A 23,535-nucleotide genomic window follows, 5' to 3' on the forward strand; every position below is an offset into this window, starting at 1 on the left:
TATGTGCATATATATGTGCATTTATATATATGTATATATATATGGATATATATGCATATATATGTATGTGCATATATATATATATATATATATATATATATGTGTGCATTTATATATATATATGTGTGCATTTATATATATATATATGCATATATATGTGCATTATATGCATATATATATTTATATACATATGTATGTATATATATGCATATGTATATACAGTAAATGCCTACGTATATATGCATATATAGATATATATATATGCATATGTATATAGATATATATATATATATATATGCATATGTGTATATATATATATATATGTATGTGCATATATATATATATATGCATATATATATGCACATATATATGTGCATTTATATGCATATATATATATATATATATATATATGTGCATATATATATGCATATATATATATTTATATATATGTATATGCATATGTGTATATATATATGCATATATATATTTATATACATATGTATGTATATGTGTGTGTGTATATATATATGCATATGTATATATATGCATATGTATATATATGCATATATATGTGCATATATATGTGCATATATATGTACATATATACATATGTATATATATGCATATGTACATATATATGCATATGTACATATATGCATATGTATATATGTGCATAAGTATATATATACATATGCATATATATGTATGTGCATATATATATATATGCATATATATATATATATATATATGCATATATATATGCATATACATATTTATATATGTATTTATGCATATATATATATATATATATATATATATATATATATATATATATATATATATATATATATATATATATATATATATATATATATATATATATATATATATATATATATATATGCATATGCATATATAAATGATAAATAGGTTATACTTGTATAGCGCTTTTCTACCTTCAAGGTACTCAAAGCGCTTTGACAGTATTTCCACATTCACCCATTCACACTGATGGAGGGAGCTGCCATGCAAGGCACTACCAGCACCCATCAGGAGCAAGGGTGAAGTGTCTTGCCCAAGGACACAACGGACGTGACAAGGATGGTAGAAGGTGGGGATTGAACCCCAGTAACCAGCAACCCTCCGATTGCTGGCACGGCCACTCTACCAACTTCTCCACGCCGTCCCCGTATATGCATATATATATGCATATGCATATATATATATATATATATATATATATATGTCTGTGCACATATATATATGTATGCATGTATATATATATATATATATGTATGCATGTATATATATATATATATATATTTATATATATATATATATATATATATATATATATATATATATATATATATACAGGTATATATGCATATATATATTTATGCATATGCATATATATATATATATATATATATTTATGCATATGCATATATATATATATATATATGCATATATATTTGTGTGTGCATATATATATACTGTATATGTGCATATATATATATATATATTGATTGATTGATCTGAATCAATCACATTGACCACAGGATGGCAGAAAATATGTAGCATTCAGAGACTGCGGGTATTTAAGATTAATTTGAAAGTACTCTGGTGGAATGCTTAGTTGAACTCATGACGTCTCGCGGACTAAATTGAAGACGCTGGCGGCTGCATTAGGCCTACGGGCCGTATTTTGGACACCCTTGGTCTCAACTTAACCTTCTATAGATGATCAGTATGGTTTGACCCAACCTTTGACCCCTTTGTCTGTCGCAGCCCCCTATGGGAGATGAAGGAGGTCGAAGGAGACGCACTTCGTCCTCGGCCGGGGACGAGGGGAGGCATCGGCGCCATCCTTCCAACACTACCTCAAAGCCTGCTCAGGCCTCCACCAAAGCGCCACAGCAGAACTTGGCCAAAGGAGGAGCCCAGATAGCCGCCGCAGTGCCCGCCCAGGTCAAGAAAGTCGAGCCTAAAGGGGCGAAGAAAGAAGGCGGCTCAGCGACCGAATGAAGCCTGCTCCCCTCTGAGGGGTTTGCATTGAACACGTAATGAGTGCGAGGGCAGCAGCAGCGCCGCCTAGTGGTTCACAAGACGGCCCGAGCGTGTTGACCTGACATGTTCTTAGCAGCATTTCACTTAAAGCAGCCAGCTTGATTTTAACGTTTACATCAAAATGCATTCCTTGCATTTTCATCCTCACAGGCCAAACATTTTACCAATCTGCAAGCTACTCGGATTGAGTGCCAAGATGGCCACTGTCCTGTGCCTTATACGCCCCGCCCCGTCCGTGAAAAAAACGTCTTCCTGGCTTTGAAATTAGGGTCAAGACGTCTTTAAAATTTCCATCACTTTTAATTGAGACAATCAAGTTGACAGTTTGAAGCAGCGCCCACATTTTCAAGTTTTTATTTTACATTTTAACACATTTATCCAAGAAGCTTTAAAGTCCAATGTGACATAATTTATTTTTTCATTTTTATTTCTCCATTGATTTGATTAATGACGTCTTAGTCTCTAAGGACTTTTTTAATTTCTGCAGGAATGATGGGTTTGAGCTTGCAAAATAAAACAGAACTACAGTCTATTATCCTTTATTTTCTCACAGTTTACGTTTTATTATGCTTGAGGCTTGGTGCTTTTAGAGCACTTTAATTGGTAAAGTTTCCTTTGTTGCTCAATGGACATAAATTGAGGCTTTAGAGTTGAATGAAAAAATGTAAATACTACTATTAAAAATCGTTTGCTATTCAATTATTCTTTTGATTTTAAGGTCGTGATTTATCGGTAGTGTGGTTTTGAGTGTGTTTTAGGATGAAGTTGTGCATGTTAATACCTTAAAATGTACTGTAAAAATGCAACAAAAAAAGAAATAAAATTGATTGTATAAATGTAAATGTGATGACTCGTCAATCTTGAACAGCGGGTTCTTGTGCCTAATGCAAATAGTTTTAACGACACAGCATTAGCATATGTTAATTTTACTTCATTAACTCTGAACGAGACAAAACCAGAAACTCATGTCGATTACTATATTAAGCGTTTGCTTGTTAAAGAGATTATACAGTACGGATGACAAATGAGGACAAACTTAATCAAACCGTAACAGAAATAGGCGGGTGTGATGATGCCTTGATGTACTCTGTAATTCCGAGTACTAAATCCAGAAAGACACGAACAAACAATTTAATCGTTAATTTTACTTCGAAATATACTAATAGGGGCCTGAAACAATGTGTCATAGTTTTGATATCCAAGTGTTGTACTAATTGCGTCGTGACATTGCTTTTTGAATTAGGTTATAATTACTGCGATTCCAAGTCAGGAAGAGGTATTTGATTCGGCGAGATATGTATGCATAAATAATTCAGTTGTACTGCCTCCGTTTAAAATTGAACATGATATTTTACACATTCAGAGAATATACATATGTCACGTTCTCGTGGCTGTCTTGCTATTTTCCCATAGCCTTGAAGGCAGCATCGGACCAGGGGCGGGTAGACGCTAACCGTGCAGTATGGCGGACGATGGAGACAGTTGGAGCGCTCCACTCGACACCAGCGGCGACCAGGAGTCGGCAGATGAGTCAGGCGGGCTTGGCCTGGGCGGAATGTTGCTGAATATCGCTATCATAATCGGCGTGCTGGCGGTGTGCGTGGCGGTTTACCGCCGCTGGGCCAGGCGGCTCGGCTCGGACGCGGCCCAGGGCGACGAGGCCTCGGCGCTTCCCAAGATGAGGAGACGGGATTTCACGTTGGACCAGCTGCGGGACTACGACGGGTTTCAGAACCCTCGCATCCTCATGGCCGTCAACATGAAGGTTTTTGACGTGACTAGCGGCAAGAAGTTCTACGGGAGAGGTAGGTGTGCGTGGGCGCGGTGACAGCCTGACACGTCTCTAGCGTAGGGCCGCTTGTCTTCAACCGACCGGTCGGCGCAAAAAGCTTCGTGAATAGCTCACTTTGCTCTTTCAGCTTTTGTCTGTTTTGAATCGGAAGCTAACTGCTGACCTGCTAACTCGACGCCCCTAAGACTCTTAATTCCACATTTATTTATTTGCATGAAGTTTTTGATACTTTGTAGTTTAAGTGGCAACAGCAAAGCTACACCGTAAAGTTTTTAGCGTAGCTAGCATGCTAATCTAGCCTGTTAGCTTATTGACGCTGCTGTTGTCTTACCTTTTGGACCTGATCATATTTGTTTACGCTCACCCTCCTTGGATCCACATTATAAATATAACTATGTATTATACACACAACTATAAATACAACCTGCCAATTTTATCAGACACATGCAGCTTTAATTTGTAGAGTTGTATGCGCGTCTATGTGGTCATACAGGTTCTGTTATTGCTCAAGATGAACGTATACAGACTTACCAAAGAGAAAAAAAATTGGCATATAGCAAACCACAAGCTGAGCACAAGAACCATTCCAAAGAATTCCAGAACGCCTCGCAGGACTTTAAAATGTTGTGGTGAAGGGAAGATCGAGAATAAACCAAAACAAACCGTAATATACTGTAGACGTTTTATCTTGTACCTTATAATTAGAGAGCGACCGATATGTTTTTTCCCAGGGCTAATACAGAATATTAGTAGTGAATGAGGCCGAAAACCGATATTTGGCGCCGATATTGGTTCGATCTAGGCTAAGGCTGGTGCCAATTCCCTCAGTAGGCTTCATTGGTTCATGCTCATAGACTTAGATTGGTCAGATCTTGTCTTAAACTTAGATTGGTCAGACCTAGTCTTAAACTTAGATTGGTCCGATCTAGTCTTAAACTTAGATTGGTCCGATCTAGTCTTAGACTTAGATTGGTCAGATCTTGTCTTAGACTTAGATTGGTCAGATCAGGCTAGTTCATGTTTATAGACTTAGACCAATCTAAGTCTATGAACATGAACTGATGAAGCCTATGAGAGGCTCAACGTATTTCTTGTCTTAGACTTAGATTGGTCAGATCAGGCTAGTTCATGTTTATAGACTTAGACCAATCTAAGTCTATGAACATGAACTGATGAAGCCTATGAGAGGCTCAACGTATTTCTAAGACAAACCAAACAGTCCATCTGCGATCGATTGAATGCCCTGATATTACGATGACCTGGCTGAATGACAACATTCATCGACATTGACAGTACAAGTAACATATTAGCATCAAAAGTTAGACTGATACAATGTCCAACATTTTGTTGAAGTGACTGAAGAATGGGAGTTTAAAAATACAAAAAGTGCTAAGACTTCCGTGGCACTGTAGCATCTAGGGCTGCATGATTATAATGGCGAATTTTCTCTCCAAGATTGCAATTCGATTTGCAATTTTGATATTTTATACATAAAAATGCATAAAATAGGGAAAATAATGAGTGAAGGAAGACATGTTACTTCTAGACTACCAATCAACATATTCTTGAATGAAAACAAGATGGCGCCAGTGTGTCTGGCTCGCCGCTTGTCTATGATCACTATTGTCTGTTTTGTGGTTATTTTGACGTGTGTTTCGAGGACCATCGACTCACTTCTAGTGTATGAACGCCAGGAGTTGTTGAGGATTGGGGAGTCAGTACGGTCATGTGAACTTTACAATGCAAGAGACTCTGATTCATTTTTCCATGCTAACCTACCTGCGTGCTTCCGTCGGGTGAACGCGCCACTGCCCAGGGAGCAGAAACGCCAAGGAGTACGATCCGGCCGACTGCTAAAGGTGAAAGCTTGGTTGGCACTGTATCCTGACGCGGTGAGGTCCTCGGCACTTCCCCGGGAGTACAGCGACTGTTTTGGTCGCTATTTGTCACGGCGCGCGCTTCGACTGGTCAGGTCTTGGTTGGTGCCAATCATCGGACATCAGGAGGATCCCTGCGCGCTGCGCCCTCTTCGCTCATCTCACCCGGGCTCAGGTGGCATGTCCCTGGCTAATCTTCCGCCGCTGAGCTGGGCACCGTACGTGGCTACAACAACGTCTACGAGGTGTGCACTTGTGAATGTGAGATCCGTGATGAACAAGACTTTCGTTCTTCAGGACTTTTTCTCATCACGCTCTTTGGATATACTGTTCTGGACAGAAACCTGGATCGGCACCGGTGAGTCTGCTGCTTTTTCAGAGCTATTACCTCCAGACTGTACTTTCATTAATACGCAGAGAACAAGCGGTCGTGGCGGAAGTTTAGCTATTGTTTTAAAGGAAAGCGTTCATCACAAGGTGATCGTGGAGTGGTCTTTTCCCTCCTTTGAACTGAGCTGTTTCAAGCTGCGACAGACTGATCCGGTATTTTGTGCTGTAATCTACAGACCACCAAAGCACAACAAAGACTTTATCATGGACTTTTCGGACTTCATTGCTTTTAGTCTGGGGCGCTACGACAAGATTTTAATGTACACGTTTGTTGTCCTTCTAAACCCATGGCCGGAGAGTTTTTGGACTTGATCGACGGTTTTAATTTGGCTCAGCATGTTACTGCCCCAACGCATGTACATGGACACACTCTAGACCTTGTACTGTCTTATGGTTTTAATGTTGACAATGTCGTTGTTTGTGATGCTGTGTTTTCCGATCACAGTCCTGTTATGTTCAATTTAAGTTTGGACACTGATGTAAAACAGCCTGTCGTGCGTCATGGCCGTGTTATTAGTACTGACACTGCAGCCGCCTTTTCTCCTTTGTTCACTGTGTCCATGCAGAGTATATCACACTCTGCAGACACTGAACAATTGATGTGCTCTTTTATTTCCACATGTTCTGAGATTCTGGACAGTATAGCGCCCCTCAGAGCTATACGTCCAAAGTCAAAACAGGAGCCTTGGCTCAATGACACCACGCGCACAGTTTGGCGTGAGTGGCGAAGGGCGGAGCGTAAGTGGAAAAGGGATCACTTGGAGGTCTCTTATCAAATGTTAAAAGAAAGCTGTCGGAATTATCAAAGTGTGGTTAAAGCTGAAAAAACAAAATATTTGTCAGACTTCATTTCAAATAGTGTCAACAAGCCACGTGTTCTTTTTAAATCTATTAGTTCTGTTCTTAATCCGAATCCAGCCACTTCACTGGAGTGAAACTTGTGAAAAATGTATCTCCTTTTTTAACGACAAGGTTGCTACTATTCGGGCAAATCTTTCTCCTTCTCCATTTAGTTTCAATGTGGCCACTCAGTTCTCGACTGTGTTTTGTCAGTTGAGCCTGTGTCGATGCCTGAACTTACAGGAATAGTTGACAAACTAAAACCCTCGTCCTGTCCCACAGACCCAGTCCCCCCTCGCTTTTTTAAAGAAGTCTGGGACTCTATTGACTTGTCTGTTAGAGACATCATCAACGGCAGCTTGATTTCTGGCAGTGTGCCCTCTTTTTGTAAAGGAGCTGTTGTTGAGCCTTTGATTAAAAAAAAACAGGTCTTGATCTTACAAGTTTGTCAAATTATCGGCCCATTTCTAAATTACCTTTTGTGTCAAAAATTTTGGAGAAATGTGTTTTGGCACAACTGCAGCCTTTTTTAGATGAAAATAGCACTTTAGATCCATTTCAGTCTGGATACAAAGCTTTGCACAGTACTGAATCTGCACTTTTAAAGGTTTTTAATGATTTGCTTTTAATATCTGATTCTGGCAGCTCTGCCATTTTAGTGCTTTTAGATCTTACAGCTGCCTTTGACACAGTCGACCGCACAATTCTTTTAGATCGCCTGAGAGACTGTGTGGGTGTCAGGGGGACTGCATTAGAGTGGTTCAAATCCTACCTGTCAGAAAGGTCCGTCTCTGTCAGGTTGGGTGACGCCACCTCTTCTTCTGCTCCGCTTTACTGTGGTGTCCCCCAGGGATCTATTCTAGGCCCCATCCTGTTCGCTCTATATCTCCTCCCGATTGGAGAGATTTTTAAGAGGCATGGAGTGTCTTATCACTTTTATGCAGACGACTGCCAAATTTATATGCCGATTTCAAAAGGCCACGGCCCCCTGACACCCGTTCTCAACTGTCTATGCGACGTCAGTGCTTGGTTAGCCCAGAATTTTTTAATAATGAATGAGGGAAAAACGGAAATTTTAGTTTTTGGTCCGGCCCTCACTGACTTGGGACCATTGCAAAATTATGTGCGTCCCAAAGTCACCAGCCTGGGTGTCACTATAGACAGCGATTTTAAACTTGACAAACAAGTCAATGGCGTTTTAAAATCGTGTTTTTATCATCTTCGTCTTTTAGCAAAGGTAAAACCGTTTTTATCTTTTAACCTTTTTGAACAAGTCGTGCATGCTTTTATTTCAAGTCGCCTGGACTACTGCAATGCACTTTATGCTGGCATTAGTCAAAAAGCTCTCTCCCGGTTGCAGTTAGTCCAGAACGCGGCAGCGCGTCTTTTAACAGGGGCCAGGAAAGGCCAGCATATAACCCCAATCCTTTAGAGTTTGCACTGGCTCCCTGTTCATCTTAGAATTGATTTTAAAACCTTGCTGTTTGTTTTTAAAGCTTAGCATGGACTGGCACCTCATTATATCTCGGACCTCATCCAAACTTACAATCCTGCGCGCGCTCTGAAGTCAGAGAGCCAGCTCCAGCTCGTGGTGCCCAAGACGTGACTTAAAACCAGGGGAGACAGGGCCTTCTCTGTGGTCGGCCCTAAGCTCTAGAACACTCTGCCCCTCCATGTTCGAACTGCTCCCACAGTGGAGTGTTTTAGGTCTCGTCTTAAAACCCACTTTTATTCTCTGGCTTTTAACACTACGTGAGTTGTGTGGTCCTCTGTGGTTTTAAAATTTTGATTTCTATTTACTGTTTTAATTGGTTTTACTCTTTAAAATCGTTTTTAATCATATTTATTGTATATTGTTTTTAATTGTTTTTAATATTGTTGTGCAGCACTTTGGAAACATTTTGTTGTTTAAATGTGCTATATAAATAAAGTGAATTGGATTGGATTGTCTCAAGGTGTCACACATTAAAACAATATGCAATAATTTACTTTCAAAAATATTTGGCTTTATGCAGACAGACTCAGAGCTTTTGTCCATGCCATATTCTTAAACTGAAGAAATAACCGATAAAAACTATCAAGTGTTTATAATGTAATCATAATATATAATAATGCAAGTAACCATTTAAAAGATGTAATCTTTTATTTGTCATTACTGTTGACTTGTTTACCATTGTACTGTAATTGGAAGGTAAATAACTTTCTCATAAATAAAGAAACTAAAAATAAAATTGACTAATTTCTGTAAGCAGAAATTTACCCTAAATAGATATTGAACATCTTAAAGGGCTTTTTTTCCCAGTTGAAAAAACAGGGTCAGAGGTTGTCTTTTTGTTTGTTGCCATCACGTGATCACGGCATTTTCGCTCGTTCGTCCGTGTTGATGGGCTCATATTGCCCATCCGATTTTGAAGCTGAACTATTCCCACAACGGCTTTGTAACCATGTTTTTTTCCTCCTAATTTGTGTTACTTTCCAGCATTTCTCACTGCCGCGCCGCAAAGCTGTCTGTACTGTGAGAGTGTGTAGCTGGCGCCCCTCTCTCGTCTCCGCTTAGACAATCAATCAATCAATCAATCAATCAATCAATGTTTATTTATAGAGCCCTAAATCACAAGTGTCTCAAAGGGCTGTACAAGCCACAACGACATCCTCGGTACAGAGCCCACATACGGGCAAGGAAAAACTCACCCCAGTGGGACGTCGGTGAATGACTATGAGAAACCTTGGAGAGGACCGCATATGTGGGTAACCCCCCCCCCCCTCTAGGGGAGACCGAAAGCAATGGATGTCGAGTGGGTCTGACATAACATTGTGAAAGTCCAGTCCACAGTGGATCCAACACATCAGCGGGAGTCCAGTCCACAGCGGGGCCAACAGGAAACCATCCCGAGCGGAGACGGGTCAGCAGCGCAGAGATGTCCCCAACCGATGCACAGGCTAGTGGTCCACCCGGGGTCCCGACTCTGGACAGCCAGCACTTCATCCATGGCCACCGGACCTATGCAACTCCCCCTCGCAAGGGACAGGGGAGAAGAGGAGAGAAGAAAAGAAACGGCAGATCAACTGGTCTAAAAAAAGGGGGTTTATTTAAAGGCTAGATTATACAAATGAGTTTTAAGATGGGGCTTAAATGCTTCTACTGAGGTAGCATCTCTAACTGTTACCGGGAGGGCATTCCAGAGTACTGGAGCCCGAATAGAAAACGCTCTATGGCCCGCAGACTTTTTTTTGGCTCTGGGAATCACTAATAAGCCGGAGTTCTTTGAACGCAGATTTCTTGTCGGGACATATGGTACAATACAATCGGCGAGATAGGCTGGAGCTAAACCTAAACAAAGATTGTGAATGACTGAAAAGAGTGGTCACTCTGTTCAGTTGATTCTACTGTCACTTCCTGTCAATGAGAGAGGACGCAAAGAAAAAGGCTCCGCTTCTGCTACCAGAGTTTTTGTTAAGTCTGAAGATTTTGACCACTGATTTGCGATCACAGCCACAGGAGAGTCACCTGGCATGTTCGATCTGATTTTGGTCAATTGAGAGGCACTGATACGCTGAAATAAGGCGAGTTGGAAGAGCCGTTAGCCTCAAGCCTCCTGCAGTTCAAAGCGGTTGCCTAGCAACCAAAAGCTACGGCGAGTTTACAGCTGTTTTAAAGTGATTCCGACGTCGCAGAGTGATATAAGTTGACAGGCTGACACCTCAAATTGATCTCTGAACGGCGCAAGGTACGAAATTGTTGAAAAAACAAGTTAAAAGTGCCGCAAGTCGCTAAAGATGTAACTGCCGTTAAGACATAAGAGGCACTGACGTCAGCGACTGCTGCGATGCGAAAAGCTAAAGGAAAGACTGATTTGAAGCTGGACACAGGACATGATGGGAATCAAGAAGGGATACTACAAAAACTATTCCATGAATTTAAAGAAGAAATGATAGAAGAATGGAAAGAAATGACGGATGGATGGAAAGATGATATGAAAGAAGAAATTAAAGAAATGAAAAAAGATCTGAGAAAAGCAACAACAGAACACAAACAAGATGTGAAAAGTCTGCAGCAAAATATAGGAAAATCTGCAAACTCAGAACAACACCAGAAATGATGAAGCCACTGAAATGAGCAAACAAATGAAGATCCTTCAAGAAGACAACAACATGCTGAGGAATATCATAGATGAAATGGATCAGGACAAACGAATGAATGATATCATCGTGACAGGGCACCGAATTAAACCAAGATCCTATGCGAAAGCTGTGAATAATGACGGTGAACCAGATGAAATGGATATGGTCTCAGCAGAACAGCAAGTGGTCAACTTTCTGCAATCAAAAGAAATTGAAATTGACATTAATACCATCGAAACATGCATCCCACTGAACGGAAGAAACAACAACGCCACTCCAGTCGTGCTCATGAAACTCGTAAACAGAAAATCTAAAATGGCATTGCTGAGACAGGGAAAGAAGCTGAAGGGAACAAATGTGTACATGAATGAGCATCTCACAAAACGTAATGCTGGAATCGCCAAGAAAGCACGCGACTTGAGAAAGCAGGAAAAAATCCAGGGAACTTGGAGCGCCAACTGTAAAATCTACATCAAGCTGAATGGAGGTCCAGAAGCAAGAGTACTTGTTGTCCATGACAGCAAGGACCTGGAAAAATTTTAAAGTTTACATAGCTACCACAACAACGATGATAATGGACTCTGACAGAAAACAAGCACCTAAATTCAGCATCGACACTACTATGTTCCAAGGGACGACTAAACAAGAGGACCTACATTCAGGATTGCATCCACCTACACTTATAGAGATTATTGAAACAACATCAAAGATTGTTGAACTAAAACATTTCTGCAACAAAGATCACAAAAACCAGGATTTGGAAAATGATATAGATCCAGATACGAATGTTTTCTCCCACATCAGTAGTAATTGTTTTTATTATACAGATGATCAATATAATAGCAACATTAAATGTGATAACAAATTGTCAATTATTCATTTTAATAGCAGAAGCTTGTATGCAAACTACAACAAAATTAAGAACTTTTTGGAACACTTCAACGAACCCTTCAAAGTGATTGCTGTCACAGAAACATGGATTGATGATAAAAAAAAAGGAATAGATTTTGATCTGGAAGGATATGAACTTAACTACATCAACAGAACCAACATAAATAGAGGCGGAGTAGCTGTGTATGTGATGAAGAACCTGAACTACAAAGTGGTAAAAAACATGTCATTTGCTATAGATAATATCTTAGAATGTATAACCATTGATATATGTCAGGAAAAAAGCAAAAACATATTCATCAGTTGTGTATATATAGATCACCCAAGTCAAGTATAGAAACATTTGAAGAATGGATCAAGGCAACTTACATGGACAATGGTCAAAGAATAATTTTCTTATGTGGTGACTTTAATATTGACTTATTGAACCCTAACAAGCAAAAGTCTATTGATGACTTCATTGAGTACAGCATCAGTTTATATCCTAAAATCACAAAGCCAAGCAGAATCACAGCACACTGTGCCACGCTTATTGATAATATTTTTACCAATGATTTTGATAATAAGTGGTCTACTTATAACCGACGTTAGTGATCATCTGCCAGTTTTTACAATATATGATGGAAACTACAAGAAGAACATGGAAGACAAAAGGACATTTCAAAGACTGTGCACAGAGAAGAGGACGATTGCCTTCAAAATTGAGCTGAAAAAGCAAGATTGGGACAATGTGTACAATGAAAAAGAGGTTGATGAAGCATGTGAACATTTCTTAAACAAGTTCATAATACTTTATGACATACATTGTCGATGGATACAACTCGGTATTAAGCAGAGAAAGAATAATCAACCATGGATGACAAAAGGATTAAAATATGCTTGTAAGAAGAAGAATACACTATATAGAAAATTTATAGCACAAAGAACTATAGAGGCAGAAATTAAGTATAAAAACAAGTTAACATACATACTACGATCATGTAGAAAAGAATATTACAGTGAATTATTGGACAGGAACAAAAATAATATGAGAGCAACATGGGGCATCCTCAATAGCATTATTAAAAATGGAACTAGGAGGGACTACCCTTAATACTTCTTAGACGGAAATTTAAAAAAAATGACAACATAAAGGAAGTAGTTGAAAGCTTCAATAATTATTTTGTAAATATTGGACCAAAATTGGAAGAAAGGATTCCAGACCCAGTTTCAATTGAGGACTATAATGATACCATAGAGCGAAATCCCAACTCCATGTTCCTCAGTAATGTGACACAGGAGGAAATAGTTACAATCGTGAAAAAATGTAAATCTAAGACTTCAACTGATTGTAACAGAATTGATATGGAAACGATAAAAAAGGTTATTGAAGAGATCTCAGGACCATTAATGTATATTAGTAACCTATCATTTCAAACAGGTACATTTCCAAACAAAATGAAAATAGCTAAAGTTGCACCAATTTATACGACTGGAGACAAACATCAATTTACAAATTATAGACCTGTTTCTTTACTTCCACAATTTTCTAAAATCATTGAAAAACTGTTCAATAACAGATTAGAGAGTTTCATAAATAAAAATAGAATACTCGAAGAGAACCAATATGGATACAGAGCTAATGTTTCAACTTCAATGGCTTTAATTGAAATTATAGAAGAAATTACCAATGCAATAGATAGTAAAAAATGTGCGGCAGCGGTTTTTATGGATCTAACAAAAGCATTTGACACAATTAATCACAATATTTTAATCAAAAAACTAGAACGATATGGCATCAGAGGGTTAGTCTTAAACTGGATAAGAAGTTATCTAACGAACAGGAAACAATACGTGAAGCTAGGCGAACACACATCTACAACGCTAAATATATCCTGTGGTGTACCTCAGGGATCAATACTAGGACCAAAATTATTCAATCTCTATATAAATGACATTTGTAAAGTTACAAAAGATTTAAAGTTAGTATTATTTGCGGATGATACAACAGCGTTTTGTTCAGGAGAGAACACACAGAAGAAAATACAAATAATAACAGAAGAAATTAACAAATTAAAAAGATGGTTTGACAAAAACAGACTATCGTTGAATCTCAGTAAAACTAAAATAATGCTATTTGGTAACAGTAGAAGAGAAAGTCAAACACAAATACAAATAGACGGAATAGAAATTGAAAGAGTAAATTAAACCAAATTCCTAGGTATAATGATTGATAAATTGAACTGGAAATCTCACATAAAAAATATACAACATAAAGTAGCAAGAAACATGTCAATAATGAATAAAGCAAAACATGTTCTAGACCAAAAATCACTTCATATTCTCTACTGCTCACTAGTGTTACCATATCTGAGTTATTGTGTACAAATATGGGGAAATAATTACAAAAGTACACTTCATTCATTAACGGTGTTACAAAAAAGATCAGTTACAATAATACATAATGTTGGATATAGAGAACATAGAAATCCTTTATTTATTGAATCAAAGATACTGAAATTCCACGACATAGTGAATTTGCAAACAGCTAAAATTATACACAAAGCAAACTACAATCTGCTACCCAAGAATATACAACAATTCTTCTCAAAGAAAGAGGAGAAATATAATCTTAGAGAGAAATGTAATTTAAAACATTTGTATGCACGTACAACACTTAAGACCTTCAGTATATCAGTATGTGGAATTAAATTATGGAATGGATTAAGCAAAGCAATCAAACAATGTACTAATATGATCCACTTCAAGAAACTCTTCAAACTTAAAGTGTCTACAAAGTACAAAGAAGAAGAATACTGAATTTATTTAATTCATTCATTCTTTCACTCTCAAAATAATCTTACTTATCTCCATTCATCCATACATTTTCTACCGCTTATTCCCTTCGGGGTCGCGGGGTGCGCTGGAGCCTATCTCAGCTACAATCGGGCGGAAGGCGGGGTACACCCTGGACAAGTCGCCACCTCATCGCAGCTTACTTATCTCATCATAAAAAATGTAACTTACTTCACCAATTATTATTTATTTATTTATTGTTATTGTGATTACTAATGGAGTATATTGTGAATAAATTGAGAACAGGAAGTGAACAAATGTTTTAGAAACTGTTATGTAAAAGAAAAGGGGTAGGATTAAATAAGCTCTGCTTCTTCCTACTCCTTTTCGAACATGTTGAAAAGAGAAACTGGAAATTGTGATGTATCATGTTTTATGCTTGCATGTTTGAAATAAACTCAAACTGTTGAATAAACACACTTAGGTGCTGAGAGCGATGCACACAGTAAGGAGTCTTTCTTACTGTTTGAAGCGAGAAACGAACAAACGCAAGGCTCAACAATTCTGATTGGCGAACATGGCTGTCACTCATATGTTGGTCACGGCGGAGGAAAAAAAAAAAACAGCCTCTTGCGGTTATTTACCGCACTAATAAAACTTTGATGTCTGTTTGATTTCTATTAATGGTGCATCTCTCATACAGTTAAATACACATTTGAATAAATAGCTCCCTGAATATTTGTAACCCGTGCCACACAGACAGGCTGAAATAATATGAATCCTTTAAAAATGTCAACTGTGATTGATAAAATGATTGTGTTGATATTGACAGACCACTAGCAGGCTAATCGAGCAGTATGAAAACAAAATGTAAAAAAAAGTTTTAAGACATTGTCATGCAGCGACATAAAGGACAAAACATCATGTACAGAGGTTCATCATAGGTTGTATTATTAACATCTTTATCAAGGCCTGATCGTTACAATCCACATTTTGTATTGTGCAGTATTAGGCAGCCTACACACACACACACGTGTGTATATATACATACATATATAAATATATATATATATATATATATATCCCACAATTATTTTACTAAAAAGTAAGTAAATGAAATACAAAGCAATAATATACAAAACGATATGATTTACGTAAAAAAAATAAAGTGTCCGCAATGTCCAACAGTCAAAGTCATCCTCTCTGTAAATGATGAATTCATGAAAGTCTGGCGATTCCCTCTGGTCCTTTTCAGCTTTAAATAACAATATAAAAATAACAAATGTCAGTGTTTATCTCTAAATAACAATATATAAATAATAAATGTCAGTGTTTATCTGTAAATAACAACATATAAATAATAAATGTCAGTGTTTATCTGTAAATAACAATATATAAATAATAAATGTCAGTGTTTATCTCACGCCGACAACACAAACACACTTTAGTGTTAGCTTGCTAGCATTAGCATTTGGTTCACTCAGGTTGAGGCTAATTACACAAATGGAGTGCCACTAACTACTTTTACTACATGTAATAAAGTGAATAGTTAATACCTAATGTTATTTACCTTCGAACCTTTACTGCCTTCTTTATTTCACATTTATCCAACAAAGTCAGAGTAGTAAGCAGCTGAGGTCGTTGCTTTGAGTCCGGCTTTATACTCCTCTGTAAATATGTTTAAAAGAGTCCGTCTACTTCACAAAGCTTTGCGTGACGAAATGAAGTTTGTAAAAATAATAAACAACAATAAACTCATGTAGTATAAAGACTGTGACTGAGTGAAAACACTGCAAGATAGTTCCACTGATCAGTGTTCTTCAGCACACAGAAGTTCCTGCATTTCAAAAGCTCATTTCGTTCTTTTTTCCTCTCCGTTGTCAAGTATTTCATGATAGAAATACACAAGAAATAAGAAATAAACAAGCCGTTTAGCATTCTTTAATGGCGCTGTGTGTTCGAAAAATAAGTTTTAGGAATGCCCCCAACTGTGTTCAACCAATCAGCGTGAGACGGCACAGCCCGCCCCCAATAAGGTTCCAGGAATTTTCCAAAAGTCCCACCTCACTGGCAGGAACTCCGCAAAGTTCCTGAAGAGCTCAATCTACCCGAGTAGTTTGTTGGAAACACAGAGGGTACTTTATTTAAAAGTTAATGCGGTGTAAAAGGACCTAATCTCTACACTTTTCTCTCCACTGTGTGCTTGAGAATTGGGAGCCTGCAAAAGACCTTGACTTTTGATTGGTTCTGACTAGAGGCGGGGGAACTAATCGATTTTTAGATGCATGGCAATTAAGTTAAAGTTAAAGTACCAATGATTGTCACACACACACACACACACACTAGGTGTGGTGAAATTTGTCCTCTGCATTTGACCCATCCCCTTGGGAGGTGAGGGGAGCAGTGAGCAGTAGCGGTGGCTGCGCCCGGGAATCATTTTGGTGATTTAACCCCTAATTCCAACCCTTGATGCTGAGTGCCAAGCGGGGAGGAAATGGGTCCCATTTTTATAGTCTTTGGTATGACAATTCATATATGTAAGATTGTAAAATCGATTAGTAAACATCAATAATCGATAATCTATTTATTGGAAATAAAGTAGTTTCCAAATTTGGCTGACTGCAGTGAGAGACCTCACTGAGAGAACAGACCAGCTTCTTTATTAAAGGGCCCTTATGTTGCAGTTTTGCACACGTCTATGAAATTCATGAATGTAATGGGAATTTTTTATTATAAATGCACTGTTTTTAAACGTTGCAAGTAATAAACGCTTATTTAGTGAAACAAAAAGAAATGTAAAACTACAACAATATACATAAACCAGAAAATTCCAGCATAAATTTTGATGGGCCTGCTATCTGTGCCCTGGACCTCTGGCCAGGGGTCGCTGGAAGCCGCCATACGTACGTTTAAGATGGTGCCGAGTGTCCGAATCCGGGAGTTTTAGGTGTAACTGTACAAAATGAGCTACAGAGCTGGCCTAAAACGTTAGCATGTGTGCTAACAGTAGCATGCTAACAGTTAGCTTGTTTTATAGACTGATTAGGAGCCTTTGTAACCAGTTTGTTTACTTCCTACTAAAATACAGGTCTTTTAGTATGTTCACTATGATATTTAATGCCAAAATTGTTCTTTGATTGCAATAAAAAACATATGTTTAATGTATCATAAGATTTTCTGGTAAAATAAAGCCAATAATGACATTTTTTGTGGTCCCTTTATTTTGAAAAGTATGGAAATACATATTGGTACTGCTACCAAAATATTGGTATCGGCACAACTTAAGACCAAACTATACAAAAATACTCTGATAAAGTGACAATATATTAAACAATTTAACATGTACACATTTGAAAAGGTATTCATTAGAGGAATGGTGTTTGAATTTTGGACAAACGAACAAGTAGGATTAACATTTAAACAGTAGATGCTAACGTGTGTTTAAATAAACCATTTATTTTGCAAGTCAAATATATACAGTCATTTTTGGACTATAAAATGCTTCCATTTTCTCAAAAATGGACAGTGCGCCTAACGTAGTATAACGAAGCAATTTTATTTGTTACATGGTGTAATGGTAAGTATGACCAGTAGATGGCAGTAACACATAAGAGAGGACTGCAGGTTGACTGACACTTGTTCAGACAAAGACGCTAGCAAGTGTATCCGTAAGCAAGCAACACCACAACTTTGATGTTCCATTGGGAATATAGAACATTACACATGGCACTCAAAAATCTGTCAAAATGTTTTAGTACGACTTTGGTAAGCTATGAAGCCGCACTGCTTGTTGAAACGCGGAGCATTACTACGGCTACCATAGTCAGACGTATTGTGCTTCAACATACGGGTATTATTATGGTGTGTGCATAACGACCCCAAAGTCACATCTATTAGGAAACATTACCTGGCGTTTTGTATCGCAATATTATGCAAAACCAACTTTTCTTACCAATTGGTACCTGCTGATGTGTATTTGGCATCTGCGTAAGTCCTGAAAATGTGTGCGTCCGTGCCATAGTCAATAAGCTGCTTGCTCTTGTTGTGGGGCATTCATCCTCCACTATTGCCATTTCTAATATAAAGTAGCATAACGTTCTAACTTATATCTGTCAGTACACTCGCTGTTGAAGCGCAAAACAATGTCGGTACAACGTGGAGAAGACGATGTCGAAGTGGAGCAATGTAAATAAGATCGCCCACAAAACTGCATACTGAAGAGACGGTCAGAAAGCGGCTTGAAGATGGTCTGTAAAACATAATTTATGTAACATTTTAACCAAAGAACCACCATTAAATGTTATGGAGACCACAAGGAAGGGTTTTACTTGTAGAAAGAAATCATAATATAATGCACTTTTTGGGGGGACTTTTACTTTGTTTTTAGCTTGTTTGTTGCCCTAAATATTAGGGGTGTAGGAAAAAATCGATTCGAATTCGAATCGCGATTCTCACGTGCGATTCAGAATCGATTCTCATTTTTTTAAAATCTCTTGTTTTTTTAATTATTTTTTATTATTATTTTTTAGATTAATCAATCCAACAAAACAATACACAGCAATACCATAACAATGCAATCCAATTCCAAAACCAAACCCGACCCAACAACACTCAGAACTGCAATAAACAGAGCAATTGAGAGGAGACACAAACACGACACAGAACAAATCAAAAGTAGTGAAACAAAAATGAATAATATCAACTACAGTATCAATATTAGTTACAATTTCATCACAGCAGTGATTAAAAATCCCTCATTGGCCTTATCATTAGACATTTATAAAAAAAAAAACAATAGTGTCACAGTGGCTTACACTTGCAACGCATCTCATAAGCTTGACAACACACTGTCCAATATTTTCACAAAGATAAAATAAGTCATATTTTTGGTTCATTTAATAATTAAAACAAATTTACATTATTGCAATCAGTTGATTAAACATTGCCATTTACAATTATAAAAGCTTTTTACAAAAATCTACTACTCTGCTTGCATGTCAGCAGACTGGGGTAGATCCTGCTGAAATCGTATGTATTGAATGAGTAGAGAATCGTTTTGAATTGGGAAAATATTGTTTTTGAATCGGGAATCGCGTTGAATCGAAAAAAATCGATTTTGAATCTAATCGTGACCCCAAGAATCGATATTGAATCGAATCGTGGGACACCCAAAGATTCGCAGCCCTACTTTTCAATGAGGGGAAGCTAATATTCTGCTATTGTCTTAGCATGATTACAGTCTGCAATAACAGATAAAAAATATTAAGGCTGTGAATCTATGGGCACCACATCATCCGATCCGATTCTTGGGTCTAACTGTTTGATTCAGGGGCTCCAAAGCATGCATGCATGCATGCATGCATGCATATATACAATGGGGAAAAAAAGTATTTAGTCAGCCCCCATTTGTGCAAGTTCTGCCACTTAAAATGATGACAGAGGTCTGTAATTTTCATCATAGGTACACTTCAACTGTGAGAGACAGAATGTGAAAAAAAAATCCAGGAATTCACATTGAGGAATTTTAAAGAATTTATTTGTAAATTATGGTGGAAAATAAGTATTTGGTCACTTCAAACAAGGAAGATCTCTGGCTCTCACAGACCTGTAACTTCTTCTTTAAGCTCTTCTGTCCTCCACTCGTTACCTGTATTAATGGCACCTGTTTGAACTCGTTATCTGTATAAAAGACACCTGTCCACAGCCTCAAACAGTCAGACTCCAAACTCCACTATGGCCAAGACCAAAGAGCTGTCGAAGGACACCAGGAAAATAATTGTAGACCTGCACCAGACTGTGAAGAGTGAATCTACAATAGGCAAGCAGCTTGGTGTGAAAAAATCAACTGTGGGAGCAATTATCCGAAAATGGAAGACATACAAGACCACTGATAATCTCCCTCGATCTGGGGCTCCACGCAAGATCTCATCCCGTGGGGTCAAAATGATCATGAGAACGGTGAGCAAAAATCCCAGAACCACACGGGGGGACCTGGTGAATGACCTGCAGAGAGCTGGGACCAAAGTAACAAAGGTTACCATCAGTAACACACTACGCCGACAGGGAATAAATCAATCAATCAATGTTTATTTATATAGCCCTAAATCACAAGTGTCTCAAAGGGCTGTACAAGCCACAACGACATCCTCGGTACAGGGCCCACAAATCAAATCAAATCCTGCAGTGCCAGACGTGTCCCCCTGCTTAAGCCAGTGCATGTCCAGGCCTGTCTGAAGTTTGCCAGAGAGCACATGGATGATACAGCAAAGGATTGGGAGAATGTCATGTGGTCAGATGAAATCAAAATATAACTTTTTGGTATAAACTCAACTGGTCGTGTTTGGAGGAAGAAGAATACTGAGTTGCATCCCAAGAACACCATACCTACTGTGAAGCATGGGGGTGGAAACATCATGCTTTGGGGCTGTTTTTCTGCTAAGGGGACAGGACGACTGATCCGTGTTAAGGAAAAAATGAATGGGGCCATGTATCGTGAGATTTTGAGATGAAACGTGGCTGGGTCTTCCAGCATGACAATGATCCCAAACACACTGCCCGGGCAACGAAGGAGTGGCTCCGTAAGAAGCATTTCAAAGTCCTGGAGTGGCCTAGCCAGTCTCCAGACCTCAACCCCATAGAAAATCTGTGGAGGGAGTTGAAAGTCCGTATTGCTCGGCGACAGCCCCAAAACATCACTGCTCTCGAGAAGATCTGCATGGAGGAATGGGCCAAAACACCAGTTACTGTGTGTGCAAACCTGGTATAGACCTTTAGTAATCGTTTGACCTCTGTTATTGCCAACAAAGGTTATATTACAAAGTATTGAGTTGAATTTTTGTTATTGACCAAATACTTATTTTCCACCATAATTTACGAATAAATTCTTTAAAAATCCTACAATGTGAATTCCTGGATTTTTTTTCACATTCTGTCTCTCACAGTTGAAGTGTACCTATGATGAAAATTACAGACCTCTGTCATCATTTTAAGTGGGAGGACTTGCACAAATGGTGGCTGACTAAATACTTTCTTGCCCCACTTGTGTGTGTGTATATATATATATATATATATATATATACTGTATATATATATATATATATATATATATATATATATATATATATATATATATATATATATATATATATATATATATATATATACTGTATATTAGGGCTGCAACAACTAATCGATTAAAATCGATTATTAAAATAGTTGCCGATTAATTTAGTCATCAAAATAAGTATGGTGCCAGTATGCTGTTTTTTTTCCAATAAAATACTGGATAGGATGGAAATGTAGTTTGTCTCTTTTATCCGATTATTAATCGATTAATTGAAGTAATAATCGACAAATTAATCGATTATCAAATTAATCGTTAGTTGCAGCCCAGAGAGAGAGAGAGAGAGATCTTTGCACAAGTTCAACGAAACTTTGTTTTCAGCACAAACCCGTTCAAGATTAGACCAAACAAACTGTACAGGCTTGCAGAACAGGAACGCTGATGGGTCGCCACAAGGCGCTCCGTAAAAGATGGGAAAAAGGTAAAACGCTGGGAAGGATGAGTAAAAAAATACATTCTAGACTGGGCTCCTAAGAGGGCCCAGTCTGTAGTGGGAAAAAAAAATCCTCCATAGCAAAGCACATATACATATTACAACGTACATCTCGAGATATCTAGCAACAGAGGGAACGGAGTGCGAGGTCATGATGGTAGGCCGCAGCTCTCAGGCGCTGACCATCCATTCATCACCCCTATGGGATTTGCGTCGAGGGCGTTGGGGTGTGTATGTGTGGCGTATATTTTTGTGGTTGCATGTGTGTGTAAGCCCGTAGTGTGTCTCTGTTCCGCGGCCTTGATCTTGTGCAGCCGATAAGTCCAAAGTCAACAACAGGTGTGTGTCCATGAGAGACAAGAAGGGAGTTTGTTGTGTCTTCGCTGCACTGAGTTTCGACTAGGGATGTCCCGATCCAGGTTTTTGCACTTCCGATCCGATACCGATGTTGTTTTTGCACATCCGATACCGATACTGGCCGATACTGGCCTTATCCGAGCTTGTATTAAAGTTTAAAGTTATTTAGCCTACTTAGTTGTCAGATTCATGTTGAAAAGGGTTTTAGTACTCTTGATAACAACTAGCCAGCTGAATTAGGTGAGTTTGAATAATACACAATGGTTGGTAACAAGAAACTGACCTGTTTATTGAAGGATAAACACAAAATAGACAAAATTATACATGACAAACAGAAATGGCATCATTGAACTAGGGCTGGGCGATATGGCCTTTTTTAATATCGCAATATTTTAAGGCCATATCGCGATACACAATATATATCTGGATATTTTGCCTTAGCCTTGAATTAACACTTGATGCATATAATCACAGCAGTATGATGATTCTATGTGTCTACATTAAAACATTCTTCTTCATACTGCAATAATATATGCTACTTTTAAACTTTCATGCAGAGAAGGAAATCACAACTAAAAAAATCAAAAATGTTTTCATACGGTGTTGATCTGGAAATGTTTTCCTCTGCATTTTGATGGTGTGGTCGTGTGGCACCGAATGGCGATATTGCCATGCGGAGTTTCAAACACTCTTCGATCTCTAGCAGGGGACTTTTCAAACGATGCTACATACTAGCAGTAATGCTACTTTTTATAGCAACGCTTTTGCCCCACACTTGACAAATTACGGTTGTGTGTTCGACATATTCCCACTTGAAGCCAAACCACCGCCAGACGATGGACCCACTGCTGTTTTTCTTGGGAAT

The 23,535-nt window shown here is 38.2% G+C and overlaps 2 protein-coding genes across 10 annotated transcripts in view; both read left to right on the forward strand.

The window, feature by feature from the left end:
* The window catches only part of larp1b (La ribonucleoprotein 1B), a 113,809-nt gene extending 110,914 nt beyond the window's left edge, over nt 1–2,895 (forward strand). For 4 of the 6 annotated variants that reach the window (XM_062042366.1, XM_062042368.1, XM_062042367.1 and 1 more), the window contains exon 18: nt 1,792–2,895. In XM_062042366.1, the coding sequence (XP_061898350.1) occupies nt 1,792–2,028 (237 nt within the window). In that variant the 3' untranslated portion in view covers nt 2,029–2,895. The remainder of the gene's footprint in view (nt 1–1,791) is intronic. The other 2 variants (XM_062042364.1, XM_062042365.1) reach the window with 1 other exon arrangement.
* A 255-nt stretch (nt 2,896–3,150) lies between these two features.
* Nucleotides 3,151–23,535, forward strand: part of pgrmc2 (progesterone receptor membrane component 2) — a 46,033-nt gene continuing 25,648 nt past the window's right edge. For 2 of the 4 annotated variants that reach the window (XM_062042373.1, XM_062042372.1), the window contains exon 1: nt 3,151–3,875. In XM_062042373.1, coding sequence (XP_061898357.1) covers nt 3,533–3,875 — 343 coding nt within the window. In that variant the 5' untranslated portion in view covers nt 3,151–3,532. The remainder of the gene's footprint in view (nt 3,876–23,535) is intronic. The other 2 variants (XR_009825335.1, XM_062042371.1) reach the window with 1 other exon arrangement.

Source organism: Entelurus aequoreus, linkage group LG03 (genome assembly GCF_033978785.1).
Source record: "Entelurus aequoreus isolate RoL-2023_Sb linkage group LG03, RoL_Eaeq_v1.1, whole genome shotgun sequence".
NCBI classification, from domain to species: Eukaryota; Metazoa; Chordata; class Actinopteri; order Syngnathiformes; family Syngnathidae; genus Entelurus; species Entelurus aequoreus.